The following is a 17,816-nucleotide window of genomic DNA, read 5'->3' on the forward strand; positions in this document are numbered from 1 at the left end:
ACTATCTGCAAGACAGTTGGCAAGACGGTAGCCATGCACTGATTACAATACGTTGGCTAGTGAGTCTTGGGTTCGATGTCGGTGTCTTAATCATGCTTGAATGACCGAGCTTCGCTTCGAATCGAGCGGTAGGGTCCCGGGCAGTCAAAGTGGCCGATCCACCCGGCTCTTTCTATCGCAATATCGCTTCAAATTGAATCAAAAACCGTTGTGTTGCGAGCGAACTTTCAATAACTGGATCCGCAGCTAAATTTCAAGATAAAAAATGGCCTTACTGGAAAAATCAATGATTTATAACAAACCTCTTAATGGGTCGTTGAAAAGGGTGGAATTTATGTTTCTGATTTATTATCCATCGAAGATTTAACAATTCTTAAAAATGTGACCGTTTTTATTTAAATAATTTGGTAGCCTCAGAAGATAGAAATCATTATTTTTATCGTCGGATGTTTTTTGTTTTTTTAAATAATAGTTTAACTCTTTCAAAGACTGCAAATCAGGAATGGTTTGTTAAAACAGTTCATTTCTTTTGGATTAATCTGATGAATCTGTTCAAAGAGCAAAGAAATTACTTGCTCTATGACCTGGGCCCAATTTCATAGAGCTGCTAAGCACAACAATTAGCTAAGCATATACAATTTCTTCCTTGATAAAAACAGGATTACCAACCGAATTTCCGCGTGATTTTCAGGATAAGCAAACAACAGCAGAATACCAGAACAGGCAATATGCAACAAATAGAAATTTGGTTGGTAATCCTGTTTTTTTCAAGGAATACATTTCATGCTAAGCAAATTTTTGCGCTTAGCAGCTCTATGAAATTGAGCCCTGTTGAACATCCAGTTTCATTTGAAATCAGCTTCATTCTCGTTCCGAAAGCTATTTTATATTATGTCAAACACAAAAAGAGCAGTCCTGACTCTTTTGGTAGCTGGATGGTCCTGCCACCACAAGAGGGCGCAATTGTTAGTCTTGGCTGACAATCACAACATTCAAGACGAAATCAAATTTTGTGGACTACTTCAAGCTTTCGAGTTAATTTATTTATTGACGGACGACTCATTTTACATGGTGATTTGGTTGGGAGCTGCCTGAGCTTTTACTCATGCCCATGGTCATCAACTCCATTGCCAATTTCATTTAAAGAAGATTCTACAATAATCTGCCAAAGTCACGTTTCAATAATTTGCCCTTGATTGCGTTTGACTTTCCCCTCGGCATTCTGATCAGAGGAAGCACCCAAGGTCCTCCTCGCACGGTGTCTTCACCATCCCGCCAAAATTAACACCCTTTGCGTTCCCAAACACACTTTGTTAATGAAAACTTGGGCTGTGTGAGAGTTTTACAAAGATAATTAATAAAGTTGAAGACACACTCCCTCTAGTGTCCCATGCATGTTCGATAATTAATTATTTAGACGGCATGTTATCTCTGTCTAGCACAGAGGACTCCGTCGCCAGTTTTTACAGCTTCATCTGGGGCGCTGTGTCTTAGATATCCACCCTCCCATCTGTCATCACTCTTTGCTGAAAGCCTCAATCGACCTTAACCTTTGACCCTCTAACGCCCTCACACCTTCTCAGAATATTCCTCGCATTTCTATCATGCACTAAAAAATCGTTCAATCTATTAATTTAGAGCAAACAGCAACTATAAGAAATAGGAAAATACTTGTCTAAACCCACTATAAGTTAGAACTGTGTTTTCCTCTACAACAGGAGTCTCCAGAAGACGATCAGAGCATACTGATCGAAATGTCGAGGTGAAACCAACTCATTAGAGATAGTCAATATTACATGGTGTTACCGCAAACCTTTCCATAACAGGAGTCTCGACAACAATCTCCGATTCACGGACTGGCAAAAACATTTTTTGTAAAGTCTCTGAAAGACAACTGATTTTAAAATGTATACCAATACCAACCCTCCAGCGAATCATTTCCATCTGAAATACTGAAATAAACTCCCCTCAAATCACCACAGCTTATTTGTATTTGCAACAATCAAAATAAGCCTGATATGGACGAGCACAAAACACAAACAGATCTTCGTTGTTGTCACGATATAATTAATATTGTGACCCCAATATTTGAATGAAGTTTCTCAGTTTGGCTGCAGTGTCTATTCATTTAGAGGATGCAGATAAATTTTGTAAAACCAATGTGTGCCAGATTTAGGATCAACTTTTGAATGGCTCACCCAAGGTTGTCATTACACAGTTAGTACAGTTACCCATCCATGGAGCACCAGTTTGCAAACTTTCATCCAGTTTACTTGCTTGGGAAGTACCTCACACGCACCCCCAATTAATTAAGTGTACCGTTGTTGCCATACTATTCCGAGCATGTCTGGAATCCCCCAGTAAATGTATTCCTGACTGCCAAGTTGATGTACAATACAACACAATAAAGATATACAATGTGTTAAGTAACGAGCACTCTTTGTCTGTTTCGATACCGGTTTACAAACACCTTACAATTGCGATTTGCTCACTTAGAAACGTGCCCTAATTCAAACAAGAAAGAATGTCGCGTACTGGCTACCATTGTTCCCTTTACAACTAACACAAATTTACCGTGCAAAAAGTAACACATTGAAGGTGGGTACACAAATTAGTCACACACTCTTTGGAAAAACAACACTCATCGGCGAGTGGAAATTTTTTAGAAGTATTAGGTACGTTCATTAATTAAGAGCAAGACATGTTCGTAGTTGTCTGCACTGTCTGAACAACCATAAATTTAATTTGTTCCGGAGTAAAGCAACAAGAGATTTAATACAAACGGTGTATTTTACTTGGCGAGTAATTTCAATACAAAGTATTAAGATACAGACAGTAAAACTGCACTTAATTAATTGGAAAATACAGACTTATGAGTTACCTTTTTGTATGAAACTTGACGCTAAAAACAATGACACCATCCATGATGTTTCTCCTCCACCATTAACGCTGCAGTGAATATTATTCATACGTGATTATTACACGTGATGAAAGGAGGAGTGGGTGCCAGACCAGAACAAATCTGACTATTGCTCGATCACAGTACTTATTGCAAAGGTACAATTTAATAACTTGTGTGTAAACAAAATACACTTGATAACTTAAATTTCAAACAATTATAAAGCAACACTGTTTTGTAAGTCGTCCTCTGTTTCTATGGTGATTGAAACGCGATTGAAGGCGTTATATAGGGTTTGCATAGACCTCTTTAACTTGAAAACCCCTCCACTCGAAATGGTCGAGTCTGGAAGTTTTCAGGCGCGGAAAAAATGTGCGTGAGCAAATTGTGAAAATGTACACAGGTGGAAGCAGACGATAAAATCACTGTGTACTTAGCGCACGTAGTAGCTGAAATAATACACCGGGCTTTCAAGATGTTCGTTTGAGTAAACCTGGCAAATGTTAGAGAGCTGCCAAAGCACGAATTTTTGGTGGTTAAAAAGAAAATGTTTTCGCTAATTGACTTCGATAAACTGATCTATGAGTTTGCATTATTTTAATTTGTCAATAATTTGCAAACAATGTGTTGCCGTTATTAAATAAAATTGATAATGTTGTTGATTACTATCTATCCTAAATTTTCATCTTGATACAATAATTAAGCAATAAATTAGACACTTTGTAGTTATACTACTAATAAAAAAAGGAAAACATAGGAATAGCATCAAGATTTATCAAGAGATTTATTTACCCTTTCAAGAAATTTACATTTCATTTAATTGCAATTTAATTTCACTAACGAACTTCATTAATTAATTAATTAATTAATTAATTAGAAACACCACAATGAACACGAAATTGCTCTCTCAGTAAACATACTTCCTAATATAACGTTTTGCCAAAAAATTATGCATTAAAAACCGAACCGAGGCTACAAGCGAACTTCAACCGAGCCTACTTGTGAAATCAAACCGAGGCTGCAAGTGAAATCAAACCGAGGCTACAATGAAATCACACTGAGGTTCTTAGTGAAATCAAACCGATGCTGCAAATGAAATCAAACCAAAGCTCTTAGTGAAATTAAACTGAGGCTCTTAGTGAAATCAAACCGAGGCTGCAAATGAAATCTAAACGAGGCTTCAAGACGTAGCCTGCTTATTTGTATGCTAGTTATCCGTGCAAACGTGATGTGTGTATACAATGGACGCGATAAATGTTACCCCAAGACGTGATTAATGTCTATACAAGATTCCAGCCTGGCGCTTAACAACAATCTCAAGTTCCTATTTAAAGTATTTACTTTGCCATTCAAACGCTCCAACATTATTTTTATAAAAATAATAGTACATTTTCAGCAACCCTTGTCGATCATATTTCCGGATCCTTTTTTTTCTTCCTTTTTTCCACAAATAGAAATTCTTGGACTATCCATTATGCCAGGGCTCAATGAGACAAATATACCATCTTGGGAGACACTTCGTCTTAATACAACCCGTTCTCTCATGTTACGAATTTTTTTTTTCCCATCTTAAATCGAAGGAGAGGCGTGTTGTGCCTCGTTTAATCCCTGGGGTGATTGGATCTGGTTTAAGGATGGGGAGACCGCGTATGAAGACTAAAACGGGACTGAGTTAAAGACACTGGACACTATTGGTAATTCTGAAAGACCAGTCTTCTCACTTGGTGTATCCCAACATTTGCACAAAATAACAAACCTGTGAAAATTTCAACTAGATTGGTCGTCGAAGTTGCGAGTTAATAATGAAAGAAAAAACACCATTGTCACACGAAGTTGTGTGCTTTCAGATGCTTGATTTCGGGACCTCAAATTCTAATCCTGAGGTCTCGAAGTCAAATTCAAATATTTTAGTGGAAAATAACTTCTTTCTCGAAAACTACGTTACTTCTTAGGGAGCCTATCAACAGCTCTCCATTGGTCGTTAACAAGATTTTATGCAAAAACAATTTTTATGCTAAAAATTATTTTGAGTAATTACCAATAGTATCCAGTGCCTTTAAGAATAGGGAGACCACGAATGAAGACGAGAACGGAACTGAGTAAAGACAAGTCGTGTTTGTTGTGTTTCTATTTCTGAAACTGAAGATATGACAGAATTCTTAGATTTCTTGGCCCCAGAGCATCAAGAGTTCATGAGGAGATATGTGGAAGCGTCCGGCGCCCATTCATTGATTGAGGTTTTTTATATTTTCGAGTTTGATTTCAACAAAGTCAGCTTCCAGACTGAAGAATAATTCGGAAGAATAGTTCTTTGATATAACACGCTGTGAGTGCTCATGAGGCAAATATGATCAGAGTTGTATGACATTTTTGAAGATTGATTGTTTTTTCAATAGATCGATTAATGATGAGAACAGTGATGATTTCTTTAGATCCATATGCATTGATTTCGCTCTCCTCCCCCACTCCGTCCCAAGACAGAAACTCTTCTTGTTTCAGTTTTTTTTTTTTCATCCGTTTTTTTTTGTAACTTAGTGCAGCGGGGGTAATGCTTTAAAAATAATAAATAATTATTTATTTTACAACAGAAAAAATTGCAGGAAGTGTACAAAACTAAATAATTATGGTATGTTGTCAAGCTCCACAAAAGAACAGGTATCACACGTTTCTTAAAGACTTTGGATCAAACCCTGCAAATCTTCAAACATGACTTTCCACTTTGATTTCTTGTCGTTTTTGGCGGGAAACTAACATGCTGCGTATTCAGTCAACTGTCTGCTTTCCTCATCTTCATCCTTCAACAGTCCTGTGAAATAAATGATGACGTTACTAATGAGATCTTTTCTTGGGTTTCTAAATCAGTGACATTTAGTTCTTGTAAGTAAGTGGCCTGACGTTTCGACCCTAGCAGTCTTCCTTGAAGGCTTCTGACGTTTTGTACTTTTAGCAGAGTTTTTCTCGAAGGCTTCGGTTTACCCTTCGAGAAAGACTCTGCAAGATCGACACGTCAGGCCACTAACTATTTTTTGTTATTCCATAAAATTAGTATGTTGTTATTGTTAGTCTGCAGTTTGCAACAGCAAGTTATTATTTTCGCATTTAATTTTTGTATCCCTTTTTATTGGATACTGTCTTGTTAAGCCTTTTAAAAAGGGCTCCGGCTTTGACTCCGTCCGTCTGTTCGAAGCCCTGTTCCAGAAACACACGTTTTCAAAAAAGCGGAATAAGCTAAAGCCATGGTTGCGAGAATGGGCCTTGATAAATAAATAAATTGAGACTGCAAGCCAACAGCCAAATGAGGGCGCCACTAAATTTAAGCAGGGGGTTTATGTTTTGATAAAGTTATTCAAACTCTCGGCAAACGTTGAACTTAAAATGTCCTATGTATGAAAACCTGAACAAGATATTCTGCAGAGAACACAAGAACAAACAAAAACAGAGTCCATCTTAAGGTGAATGTAACATTTATTTTCGATGCATTCCTTTTCATTAATAAATACCTACAAAATGTTCAGTTAAAATCCGAACAATTAATTAAACAAGCCGCGCCCATGCTGCGTGAAGTAAGCGCTTTTGCCGCTAACGTGGTTGCGATTGGTCGACACACCATCATGGGCGGGACTATTTGTTTCGATGTATTTGTCAAAATCAAAATTTAATTTGATAGACCATGCAACATTTGGACAAAAAGAGAGACTTTTGTTATGTAAATAAGGGCCTTTCTACAAGAAATATACCTAACCGTATACACACTGGGATTTGTTTCATTGTGTGTATCATAATTTCCACATTAATTCAAGTTTTATAAAAGTAACAGAAAAGCTTTTGAGATGTTTCCCCCTTTCTTCATAATCAATAGTTTTATCAAAAAATAATTGAAGAAAAAACCCGATTCTCTCTACTCCATATAATGTTGTCTTCCAATGGCCTTTTGAAGCATTGTGGGCACTGCATAGATGCACTGTGTGGGGTGGGGTTGTATACAGATAAATTAACCAAAACCTAATCAATCTAAAGGAATAATGGTGTATTTGTATCCACCATATCTCAAAATAGATTGAGAGAAGTGTACAACTCATGACTGCAGAAAATCAGGGCCCTGTGGCTCTTTTGTAAACACGTGAGGTGAAAGGTTACATGGTCAAGACTACCTGCAGCTGACAATATTTGATTTTAATTGTTATAAAAAACTTCACTCTTCACCGAACAAATATCGCACTATATTACAAGTTCAATACTTCAAAAATCATTCTCCAAAAACGTCATCCAATAAACAAATATTATTCAGGGACATAAGTTTACATAATGATAACAATTGTAATTGTTTCTTTATTAAAACAATAGATTGATTTGTTGCTTTCAAAAAGTTTCACAACTCGATCCAAACTTTTCAAATGCATTCGATCGTCGGAATTAATTATCCTTAAGAACAACAACTGATTCGTAAACTAGTCACATGTTAATAATTTGACACGAGCTGTCCTCTTCTAAAAATGCATTCATAATTCCTGTATAAACAAGCTCTTTACTTCTCTCATCCGGAATAGGAAGTTGTGTTTTCGTTTTGACAAAAACAAAACCTGCTAGCGAAAATTGCAAAACAATTTCGAGGTGTTATCCTCAGGAATTACAGATGCATGAAATGCCTTTCCTTTTAGCAAATGGTGATCAGGGAGATTGTCTTTTAACTTGGATAGAATGGCAGAGAGGTTTCGTCTTGATTTGTTTTGCCTGTAACCGAATAAATCAACATCTCAACTCAACAGACCACTTTCAGCTTGTTTGTGTGGGTTTTGTTTTTTTCAGAGGGGAAAGAGAGAAACACTTCCAATGGACGTTGGAATTTTGACTGAGAAAAGTGCTGCAAGTGCATCAAGGGTTATGCTCTTGATTTCTTGCAACCCAAGCATGCAATGCTATGAGAACCAAAGCGAGGCAAGTGTCTGATACGCCATCTTGGTTTTTTTTTTTTTTTTTTTACAATAAATGGAAATCTTTCTCTGAATGAATCAGAGCAAACTCTTTTGATGAAATATCACAGCATAATGTGTATCAGATTTTAACTTCTTGAAACAAGACTAAGAAGAAACACTTCAAAACAATTAATTTAGGTATTACACAAAATCTCTGTGGAACTATTGGTGCCGCTTAGTTAAACCATAAAAATATGAATACACTAATGTGAGGTTATAAAATTTAATATAATTATTTGTAATAACTGCTTAAGTGTTGAGATGTGTGATCTACATGTACATACAATAACATAAGTTGCTCATGGTGATAAAAAATGGTTTAACATACTTTAGTTAAAGGTGAATATTTAGCAAATTTTTTTTTTTTTTTCTGTCAAATTTATCGACATTATTCCATGCCAATCAACGTTGAACAGCTACAATGCTGGAGTGTAATTCACAACAAAACTTCAATTATTTGTTCCCAATCAATCATTTCCTCAGGGCCAGTTTACAATTAAGCCGATTTAAAAATTAGTTATTTATTTTTGATTGATTGATTGATTGACAGGTGGATTCAAGAAGAGTTGTATTCCAATTCAATTCTCTGTCGCCATCTTGGTCATGACCCTAGACTGTTACAATGATAATCAGCATGTGGTGGTCATATGCACCACTCCATAGACTCAACATTGACTCAATCTGAGCTTCGGCAATATAATTATATATAAGAACTAGAGGGCGCACTGGCCTATATACGCGCCTCGGCATGCACGCAGGCGGCCATTTTCTAAGTTGAACAAACAGGCATTGCTTAGCGTGTGTTTGTGCAGCCACTTTGAAAGTTGACAAAACAGCATCGCGTCAGCGTTCAATAAACACAAACTCCAACGTGTACTTCGCATTCAACGCGCGTACATAATGGCGCGCGTGTCTCGTTGCGGTCCCGTCGTGTTTGTGCAAGAAGCATCACCATCGCCCTCTAATTATTATATATAACTCTATGGCTTCGGCTTATAGGCTCCATTAGTCGTTTTGGAACCATACACCTTCAGTAAAAGGCTTTGAACCGCCACATAGAATATTTAAGTCAGCTTTGAAAAAAAAAAGAGCCATAGCCTCTTACACAAGAAAACCAAGATGTTCAAAAATTAATTAAGATTCATATGTACAGAAATCACTAATTAAACCAAACAAAGGTTCCAATCAATAACTTACAACCAATCAGAAATGATAACCAATCATAACGTAGATGTACACTATAAAACTAACATATGAAAATTTAATTTCAAAAGGTGGTCGCAATTTTGAGATATTGAACAAAAACTTGAGCAAATATTTCTTTGCAGGAAGAATAATCCCTAATAGAAAAACAATCTGCGAAGCATTATACGCGATAACGCTTCTCAAATTACAATTTGGGGCATAAAACGTTTATTTTTGTACAGAACCACATGACTTTAAAGATGCTTTAGAGTAACAATTGCTGCTTTAGGCTTCTTTTCCAAAGGTTGTTATTGCCATTAATTTTAAGAGTAATTACCAAACGCATACCGTCCCTTTAAGATGAATAGATTTGCTTGAGCTCAGTGGGAACTGCTAATCACAACCAATGTGCGTTACATTGCATAGTTGTTCAATTTGCTAAGCAATATTTATCAGTACCTAGCATAATTCATGTGCTTAAATGCCTGACACTTCATTCTTGTTTTATGAGGAAACCTACGAACTGGACTATTTCAAGGGGCCACAAGGCAAGCCCAATACATTGCCTCTATTGCTTCAGTATCAGCCCCTGCACCTAACGGCTTTATGACTGCTGTATATAAGCAATATCGATTGGTTTTTAGATAGGATCCTAACTTGACAAAGCTGCTAAGCAGAAACATATTTCTGGTAAGCAATTTTATTCACCACCATTCAATTCTCATGGTACCGGACGTCAACTGGTGACCCATTCTCAGCAAAACTTTCAATGCTTAGCGAATTTTGGGCAAAGAGATTAGGGCCTGGGTCTAATGTCATTAAGCTGGTCTCCACAAAAACTTGCTCTTGCTCAGCACAGACAAAACAGTTTACCAGCCAAAATGCCAAACTATTGCAACTGTTTTTTTTTTTATATACATATATTTTTGCTGAGCCAAGAAATGTACAAAGCAATATTTTCTGATTAGCAGCTTTGTGAGATTGGTGGTTGCAATTGGGTGGTTGGTTTACTGTTTATATCCAAGTATCGCACTTGAAGAGTATGTCTATGCCGTTGCTGATTCGTCTAGTTTGTGATACGACCCTTCATCATCTGGCATAAGACCTGAGGAATATAACAAACTTAATCTTAATCCAAATGAACCAGAATTAGAATTGTATAGGCTAGTTGGCAAAGCATTCTAATGGAAACATCACACCAACTTTTTGTAGAGAAGAAAATGAAGAAGTTTCAGTTTGAGACGTGGGAGGAAAACCCCTATAGGGAAAACCCACGTAGCGGGTAGGGACTGGGACTGAAACACCAAATCCACATGCCAGGGTTCATATAGAGGTGAAAAGTAGGGTAGACATGTAAACCACTGAGCCAACCTGACTGCCCAACTACATGTACATTGAACATGATGACAATGGAATGGCTCCTCACCATGGTTTGCACAAGAGGATAGGTGTAAATAGGAAACCAGACATGTTCTCAAAAACTTTGGTAACAAAGTGAGGCAATCAGCTAGACATGCACATGACAATACCAATACATCAGTAGCAAGACATGTTCCGAGAAAGTTTGATGACAAAGTCGGACAGGCAAGACATGCAGACAATGGTGGCATAAAACAAGACATATTCTGAAAAAGTTTGATGACTCAGTCAGACAGAACAGCATGACAATGGCAATAAAAAGGTAACAAGACCAATTCTTAGAACGCTTGATGACAAAGTGAGGTAGACAGCAAGACATGCACACAAGGATGGCAACACACAAGATGTGTTCTAAGAAAGTTTGATGACAAAATATAGGCAGCATGACATGCACATAACAATGCCAATAATTACAAAACATGTTCTGGGAATGTATAAATGATGACAACAGGCAGAAATCCTGACATCCAGTTTCCACATGAGATTTCAATAGAAAACATATTCTTTGATCAAAACCTCCATAAAAAAAGAGAGGATAAAAATACAATAAAATAAATATATTTATGTAACTTCAAAACAGGATACACTCAAGGACCACTGCTCAGATCATCCGACTAAGAGAGGAGATTTTCAAAACAATCCGAGCAGGCGACAAAGAGTGCCAAGCTCATTACAATCTAAAAATTGATTTCCATAAAAAACACTATTATCGAACACCTTGATTGAAAGTCTAGATTCTTGAAGGAGTAGATTAATTTTTCTCTTAATGATGGATTGACAATACATTTTAGCAGCGAGAAACTATCATTTATTCTAACACCAATTTTAACTCTATCGATCTAAGTGTTATTGTATGCAAATTAGTACAGCCTGTGGGGTCGTGTAAAAATGTTTACTGATAACATGAAACTAAAAGTGTTCAATTACTTCCTTTTGTCAAGATTAACCTGGCCAATGCTTTTGATTCATTTACCTAATTGCCGTGAACAAAGAAAATGAACTAAAACATGATTTTTGAACCTGCAACCTCTGGAGTAACATACCCACGCTCTACTCTAACAACTAAGCTATCTAGCCCGACGGTTTGTAAATGTTATCAAGCCCTTTTTGTCAATATCTTCGCTCGGGTGCCAGTAAGAAGCCATTTAATCTTAAACTGCTGTATCACCAGGGGTCACATCAATTTTTAAGAAATAACCTTGGAAGCAGTTTACCAAGCCTGCTGGCATTGTGGTTTATAACTTGATAGTTTTCATGAATTTTAAATTCTCAAAATAATATTGACAAGTTATAGTATTTTGAGAGCCTCTCAGCAACGATCCATTGTTGTACTCGGGGGACAACTCAAAGCTCTGACCAAGGACGGACCCAAAGTTAGAAAATCTCCCAAGCTCTAAATAATATAATCAGTTGAGAATGAGTTTGCTTGACAGCTTGTCGTGTTAATGACAGGTGATGTCAAAAGCTGAGATATTCTTCAAGTGATGCACTTGTTTCTTTCCGTTTGGTATAAGTGTTTACTGTATAAATTGTGACAGTAATGTTTAATGTGTGTCTATGAAGAGATTGATAGAATGCTTTAAAAGTATCAGGTTACATTTATTTTTAATGGATATTGAAAAGCCATCTTGAAAACAGCACAGATATCAAACAAACTGGGCGCAATTGCATGGCTCTGCTTCCCGCAGAGTTCTGCACTTCCGCGTTAGCCTTATAAGCGTAGAATGCATAGTAACATGAAGAACGCAGACGAAGATGCCAAAAATCGCTGCTAACCCGTGAAATACGTTTGCCGTAAGCACAAAATTCACTGCTAACCCGTGAAATACATTTGCCGTTAGCACAAAATTCCCTGCTTTCCCTGTGCTTCTGGTCAGCAGAGCCATGAAATTGGGCCCAGCTTGTTAATTTTTACTCATTTAAAGTGCAATCATCCATGTTATTTTTTTTCACAAATACAATTTGTTTTTTAGAAGTAAACGAAAAAACGAAAGGCTCTGTCAATTGTTATTTCAGCCTAAAGCTTTTAGCAAAGTTCTTAAAAATATGTGCGATGAAAATGGCAAATGAAAAACCAGTACAAGTAAAAATATAACACAAAGTTTCTACAAATGATGTCTTCATGATGTGCCATGCTGAGTTAAAAAATAAACATAAACTTAATTCTGCATGATGCAAAACTTGATAATTATTGACTCACCATACTTCCTTCTAATCTCGTCATTCTTGGCCTTCCGATCAGCTTTCCTAAAAAGAAAAACAAATAGATTTGGTATAAGGTTACTATTAATACTCATTACCTTGAACACAATGTCAACGCTGCAGCGTAAGCCTCATAAAATAATACTTCAGTTTCCTGTAAATTGCTGGGGCAAAAAAGTGTCGGTCAGAAGGAAAAACATGTACGAAACAATTTACGAAAACCTTAAATATTATTCCAGCGCCATGGCCTTTTTGTATATTTCCCTGAGTGAGCCAGCTTTGCCAACTTATGCCCTCAACGCCCATGCACCTTCAGCGCTCTATAATCTTTGCATCAGATAAATCATGATGCTCTCAATTAACGCACGGCAGACAGGTGGACCGATAAGAAAACTTCTCTTAACCTCTGGCCAAGGCACCCATCGTGCACATTTATAAGGTCAATTAGGGGCAAAGTCTTAAAGTAGAAACAAGATATTGGTCTTCTTTCACCAAGGTCAAAAAAACTATCTTGATACACTTCCAAGTTCCAAGTTTCAAATCTTGCTTTGTCTTTCATCTTTCTTTTACTGGGACTTACATCTGAGAACCATCTATGAGAGCAACACATTTACTCTTCATAATAGACTGTGCATGTCTCACGCAAAATATTCAAATTTCCTGGACCAAATTGGTCCCAAGCATATTGAGTTTTACATGCGCACAATTCTGTTTCTTCAATCACTTTAGTCTAACGCGGTTTATGGCAAATGAGGTTGCTAGAAAATAACCATCCTTGTTCAAAGTTTAAATTTTGCTTCAAGTTAATTTTAACAAACTATTAGTATGATAAATAAATTGAAATTGTGTTTATAAAAAAATTGCTGTGGTATTTTTGTTTTCAGGTTGTTGTACAAATATTATTATTTGTTATTACATCATAGAAAAAAAATAGTCTTAGAGCTGTTTTCTCTTTTTCGATATGCAAGAGACTTGCACAGTCTATTGAGCAAGAAATAATCTTCATATGATTTGCATCAGACAAAGAACAACAATTGTTTACAAACATGGGAAAATGTCTTTATCCTTCCACACACTTTCTTTCATTCTTTATGAAATATGCAAAAACAATTTTACTCTAATGACATTCCTTTTGTTAAAACGTTGTGGCAGGATACAGACGGAAATCTTTCCCAAACACGAAACTAGAAATACGGAGCAAAATACATGACAAAAACACTGCAACCACACATTGGCACATCAACAAGGCAAACTGATGGTGCAGATTTGTTTGACTTCACACCACCGCAGAAGCATGCAGGAATTAGCTTATTCATGCATAACTATTCATGCTGACACAGCAGACTAAAACTACAAGCTGAAAATACGATATGTGCATCCTGTCCCCCACCCCCCTCCCAAAGTGTCAGCCAGAGGGGTGTCTGGGTGTCTTTTGGACACCCTGTTTTAATTTTGGACACCCTAATTTATCTGTCATTTACATGTAAATGTAATGTAAGGGAACAATTTGGACACCAAGTTTTTAAAATTCCAGCAAATTTGGATACCCTTTACCAAATCCTGGTTAAAACTCCCCAACCTTTGGCAAATCTGAGATAAAACAGTAAAAAAAAAAAAAAAAACTAAATTCCAGAGAAAACTATTTTCTCGAGCTTTGACAGATTTAAATGGTCAGTTTTTTTTTCCAACGGAAATTTTTGTGTTAACTTGAAGCCAAATGGCAGGGTCACATTGACTATGGTGGACATAGACCTTATCGCAAATACTCGGTACGTGCGCGCGTTGAGCGGTGAATGAGGTGCATGCTGGTCTAGCTAGCTTTCAGTTTTGATCGCTAGCTAGACCAGCATGCACCTCATTCAACAGTTGGCGCTTGCAGAATAGGTATTTGCAAAAAGGTCTATAGTTGAAGCTTTAACAAAGAGCGCCCTCACAAGTGTTTACTAAGAGCAGAATGGACTACATATCTACACATGAAGAGTTGCTGTATCCAGCTCTACACTATGGAGTCTTACTTCTGGCCGTGTTTGGCCTCGCGTTCAGCTTTCTTTCTGGCAGATACGGCTTCCTGCCTTTCTAGTCTGAAATACAAAGAAATTTCAGATGTTTTTATTTATTTTATATAAATTTGAATAAGTTCTTACTTCTGCTCATGGTGCATTTTCCTCTCAGTCTTCTTCCTTTCGACCTTTGCATCCTCTTTAGCGTACCTGTGAGAAACCAACATATTAATAATGGAGTATAAGAGTGGTACAAGGTCTTGAACGTCCGTGCGATAAAGGACCAAGCTGAAGGCGAGGTCCTTTATTGCACGGCCACGACCCTACCATGTTTTACACAAACGTTCAACACCGAGTCACCATTTTTTTTATTCCCATTCATAAATGCAAATTTTGGTAATCTATCCAAAATTTGTTGTAAATATTCAGTTCATGTCACGATCTCATGCTCCGTTTCGGGAAGCGTCAAAATGCACAAGACTCTCTACTGACTGTGCGTAGGCACGCACGTTCTATCTAATATTTGTACATTGATTATGGGTGTATTTTTTGCAATACGGATAACTAGCAACAAGGGTAAAGCTTGCACGCCACGCCTGTAGAATTTTAAACACCTCTAGCCGTGTTTATATCAAACATTTAAAGACACTGGACACTATTGGTAACTGTCAAAGACAGTATATTGCCCTCCTTACTTGGCTCTGTTGGATCCTGAACGGCAGCAGCAGCAGTAGATGCATATAGTCATTGCAAGGAGTAGAACGCCAGCAATCACACCCATGGCAATGATCAAGGCTTCGAAGTTCACTGCAAACAGAAACACAAAAAAACAAAGAACCACAGAAAATGTTTATTCATGACGGAATTCTGAAATCACTTTATGAAGAATGACATGTTGATCAAGTTCACGAGTTCTTTTAAACTCATCACAACAGCGCTGAGAGTTGAGAGTTGATGTCATTCAAAAAAATCCTGAAAATGGCTTGTGGCTCTGGTTTCCACAATTTGGGGGACTTTCAAATTTATGCTCACCAGAACATGGAAAGATTGGTTTATTTTCAGGGAACTTTCTGCAGAATCCGGGAGAGTTGGCAGTTCTACTCTATGCTAGGTGAGATAGTATGTGCCAAGGAAGAACAGTAACAACAGTTCCTCCTTCTTAAAGGGACACATTGCCTTGGACCGGCGAGTTGGTCAATGAAAAGCATTTGAACCCCCTTGTTATAAAATGCATTGGATAGAAAGATGTTCTAAGAAGTGATTATGATCCACTCAAACATGCCTTGAAATTCCACATTTTTCCTTATATGTCAAGAACTAACACTGTCGGCCATTTTGTCAAATTTTTGACTCTACAAATAGCTGCGCATGTTAGTTTTTAAAAGTAAAAGGAACCCATGCAATTTCGAGGCATATCTGTGTTGATCATAATATTCTACGGTTAAAACATCTTTCTAACCATACATTTAATAGAGTATTGGTTTCAAATGCTTTTCATGGACCAACTCACCCGGTCCAAGGCAATTTGTCCCTTCAATAAATCTCTAGAAGATTTCTTTGTTACTTACAGAAGCAGACTCCCCATCTGGCTTGAGACAGGTCACAATACTTTGTAGGGAAGATTTCTTTCGCTGGGTATTTTGCACAGACATCATTTGTATAGCAGTAAAAACACTGTGTGTTAGAATTTAAAAATAGACGTTAGTAAGAACAACTGAAAACACAAGAATACCAGGCTTTTCCCAATACCGTGTGTTTACTGGGCCCTATGCTAAAATCGCACGCCTCGGGCCTGTGGTCCAATTTTAATTTCAAACCCTGCTTTTAAAAAACATTTACAGTAGGGATAAAATAGATTATTAACTTCATAATGTTCTTTATTTCTTCCTTGTGACTTACTTTGGCTCCTGGAAATTTGACACATTCATCGCAGCTGCCGTTGTGAGCTCCACATGCTGTGATAAGAAGAAAAAAATCCTTTAAGATTAGGTAGTTTTCATTTTATTTTTGTTGAGAAGATACCAAATCCTAAAAATTTTTAATAAGCACATCAGAAATTAAGCCATCCCATCCACACAATGCGCAACGCTGGTGTGATGTGTCTTTTGAAATTTTTTTGCCGGCTCAACTATACAGAATTTTATCAAATTCAAAATTGTATTTTTTAAATTTTGGTATATTACAACAAATGGAATCCTTATAAATTAATAAAGAGAACTGGTGCCAGCAAAATATTCACTGCCTTTTTTTCTTCATTGATTGGGCAGTTTTTCTATCATAGTCACACAAGATACGAGAAAAAAAACATAATAAAAGTAATAAAACAGTATAAAGCACGTACTATATTTAGAAATTACAACATGAATGAAAAAATGGCGGTCAGAATCATGTGACAAAAAGTATAAAATAATAAAATAAAATAAAAAGACAAACCAAACTTAAATTTACAAAAAGTGTGAACTGCGATCTCTTTATAATACTAAAATTAAACACAAGATTCTGAAAGATAATAACAACACCCCCTCCATGGGTAAAATGAGATTAAATTTATCAAAATTTCTGTTGAAAATCACAACTTCTGAACAAAATAACGTAACTTACTATCTTCGATGGGCGGTGTTGTCAAAGGCTTTTTCGTCGTTGCTGCTGCCGAAACAAGACAATTTTCCAAACAAATACACACAAAAAAGACGAGAAGAGTTGCCAAAAACACCCCTCCCTTCATCTTGATAACTAATAATGATATTACTTGGTACAAAAAAAAACGATGACGAGATAAATTTGTAGACAAAACTCAGACTGTTGGTAGTGTTTTCTTCTTATTACGCAGTCCAAAAACAATGTTTCCGCTCTTGTGTACGGTATGTGTTTGGAGGTCAATTGAAGGTCACACGAGTCATTTTAGGGGTAAAGGTCAAACAATTTCACAGCGCGCAAGAATATCACCAAGTAATAATGGGAAGTAGCTGAAATGCAAAGAAATTTCCTCGTCTTTGAAAGAACAAAATGTATCAACATTTATAAAGATATTTTATAAGTGTGTAAGTAACTCATACTTAGTTTAGTTGTTATTCGATAGTGGATGAATACTACTTTTTAGTGCATGTGTATTCGAAAGCGAGTAAGTTGCCTTTGAAA

At 36.8% G+C, this 17,816-nt stretch overlaps 1 protein-coding gene across 4 annotated transcripts; it reads right to left on the reverse strand.

Annotated features, from left to right (window-relative positions):
- Positions 1 to 3,664: 3,664 nt before the first annotated feature.
- LOC139948677 (pituitary tumor-transforming gene 1 protein-interacting protein-like) lies at positions 3,665 to 17,540 on the reverse strand. Of its 4 annotated transcripts, none has more exons than XM_071946921.1 (7): positions 17,280 to 17,540; positions 16,578 to 16,633; positions 16,247 to 16,352; positions 15,374 to 15,485; positions 14,694 to 14,759; positions 12,677 to 12,723; positions 3,665 to 5,705 (listed from the first exon to the last, which is right to left on the reverse strand). In XM_071946921.1, exons 1-7 carry the CDS (start codon positions 17,401 to 17,403, stop codon positions 5,647 to 5,649), a joined length of 570 nt encoding a protein of 189 aa, XP_071803022.1. In that variant the 5' UTR covers positions 17,404 to 17,540; the 3' UTR covers positions 3,665 to 5,646. The 4 variants fall into 4 exon arrangements, with proteins under 4 accessions (XP_071803022.1, XP_071803019.1, XP_071803021.1 ...); XM_071946918.1 differs by lacking the exon at positions 14,694 to 14,759 and adding an exon at positions 14,823 to 14,888; XM_071946920.1 differs by lacking the exon at positions 3,665 to 5,705 and adding an exon at positions 9,981 to 10,162.
- Between the last annotated feature and the right edge of the window lie 276 nt (positions 17,541 to 17,816).

The sequence above is a fragment of the Asterias amurensis genome, chromosome 16 (assembly GCF_032118995.1).
Source record: "Asterias amurensis chromosome 16, ASM3211899v1".
NCBI lineage: Eukaryota > Metazoa > Echinodermata > Asteroidea > Forcipulatida > Asteriidae > Asterias > Asterias amurensis.

Bases quoted from the DNA above. Each gene is read 5' to 3' on its own strand.
- LOC139948677 (XM_071946921.1), bottom strand. From the start codon at position 17,403: ATGAAGGGAGGGGTGTTTTTGGCAACTCTTCTCGTCTTTTTTGTGTGT. The intron at 16,634-17,279 runs GTAAGTTACGTT...TTCTTATCACAG, and splicing joins AACACCGCCCATCGAAGATA to CATGTGGAGCTCACAACGGC. The intron at 16,353-16,577 runs GTAAGTCACAAG...TCTAACACACAG, and splicing joins TCAAATTTCCAGGAGCCAAA to TGTTTTTACTGCTATACAAA.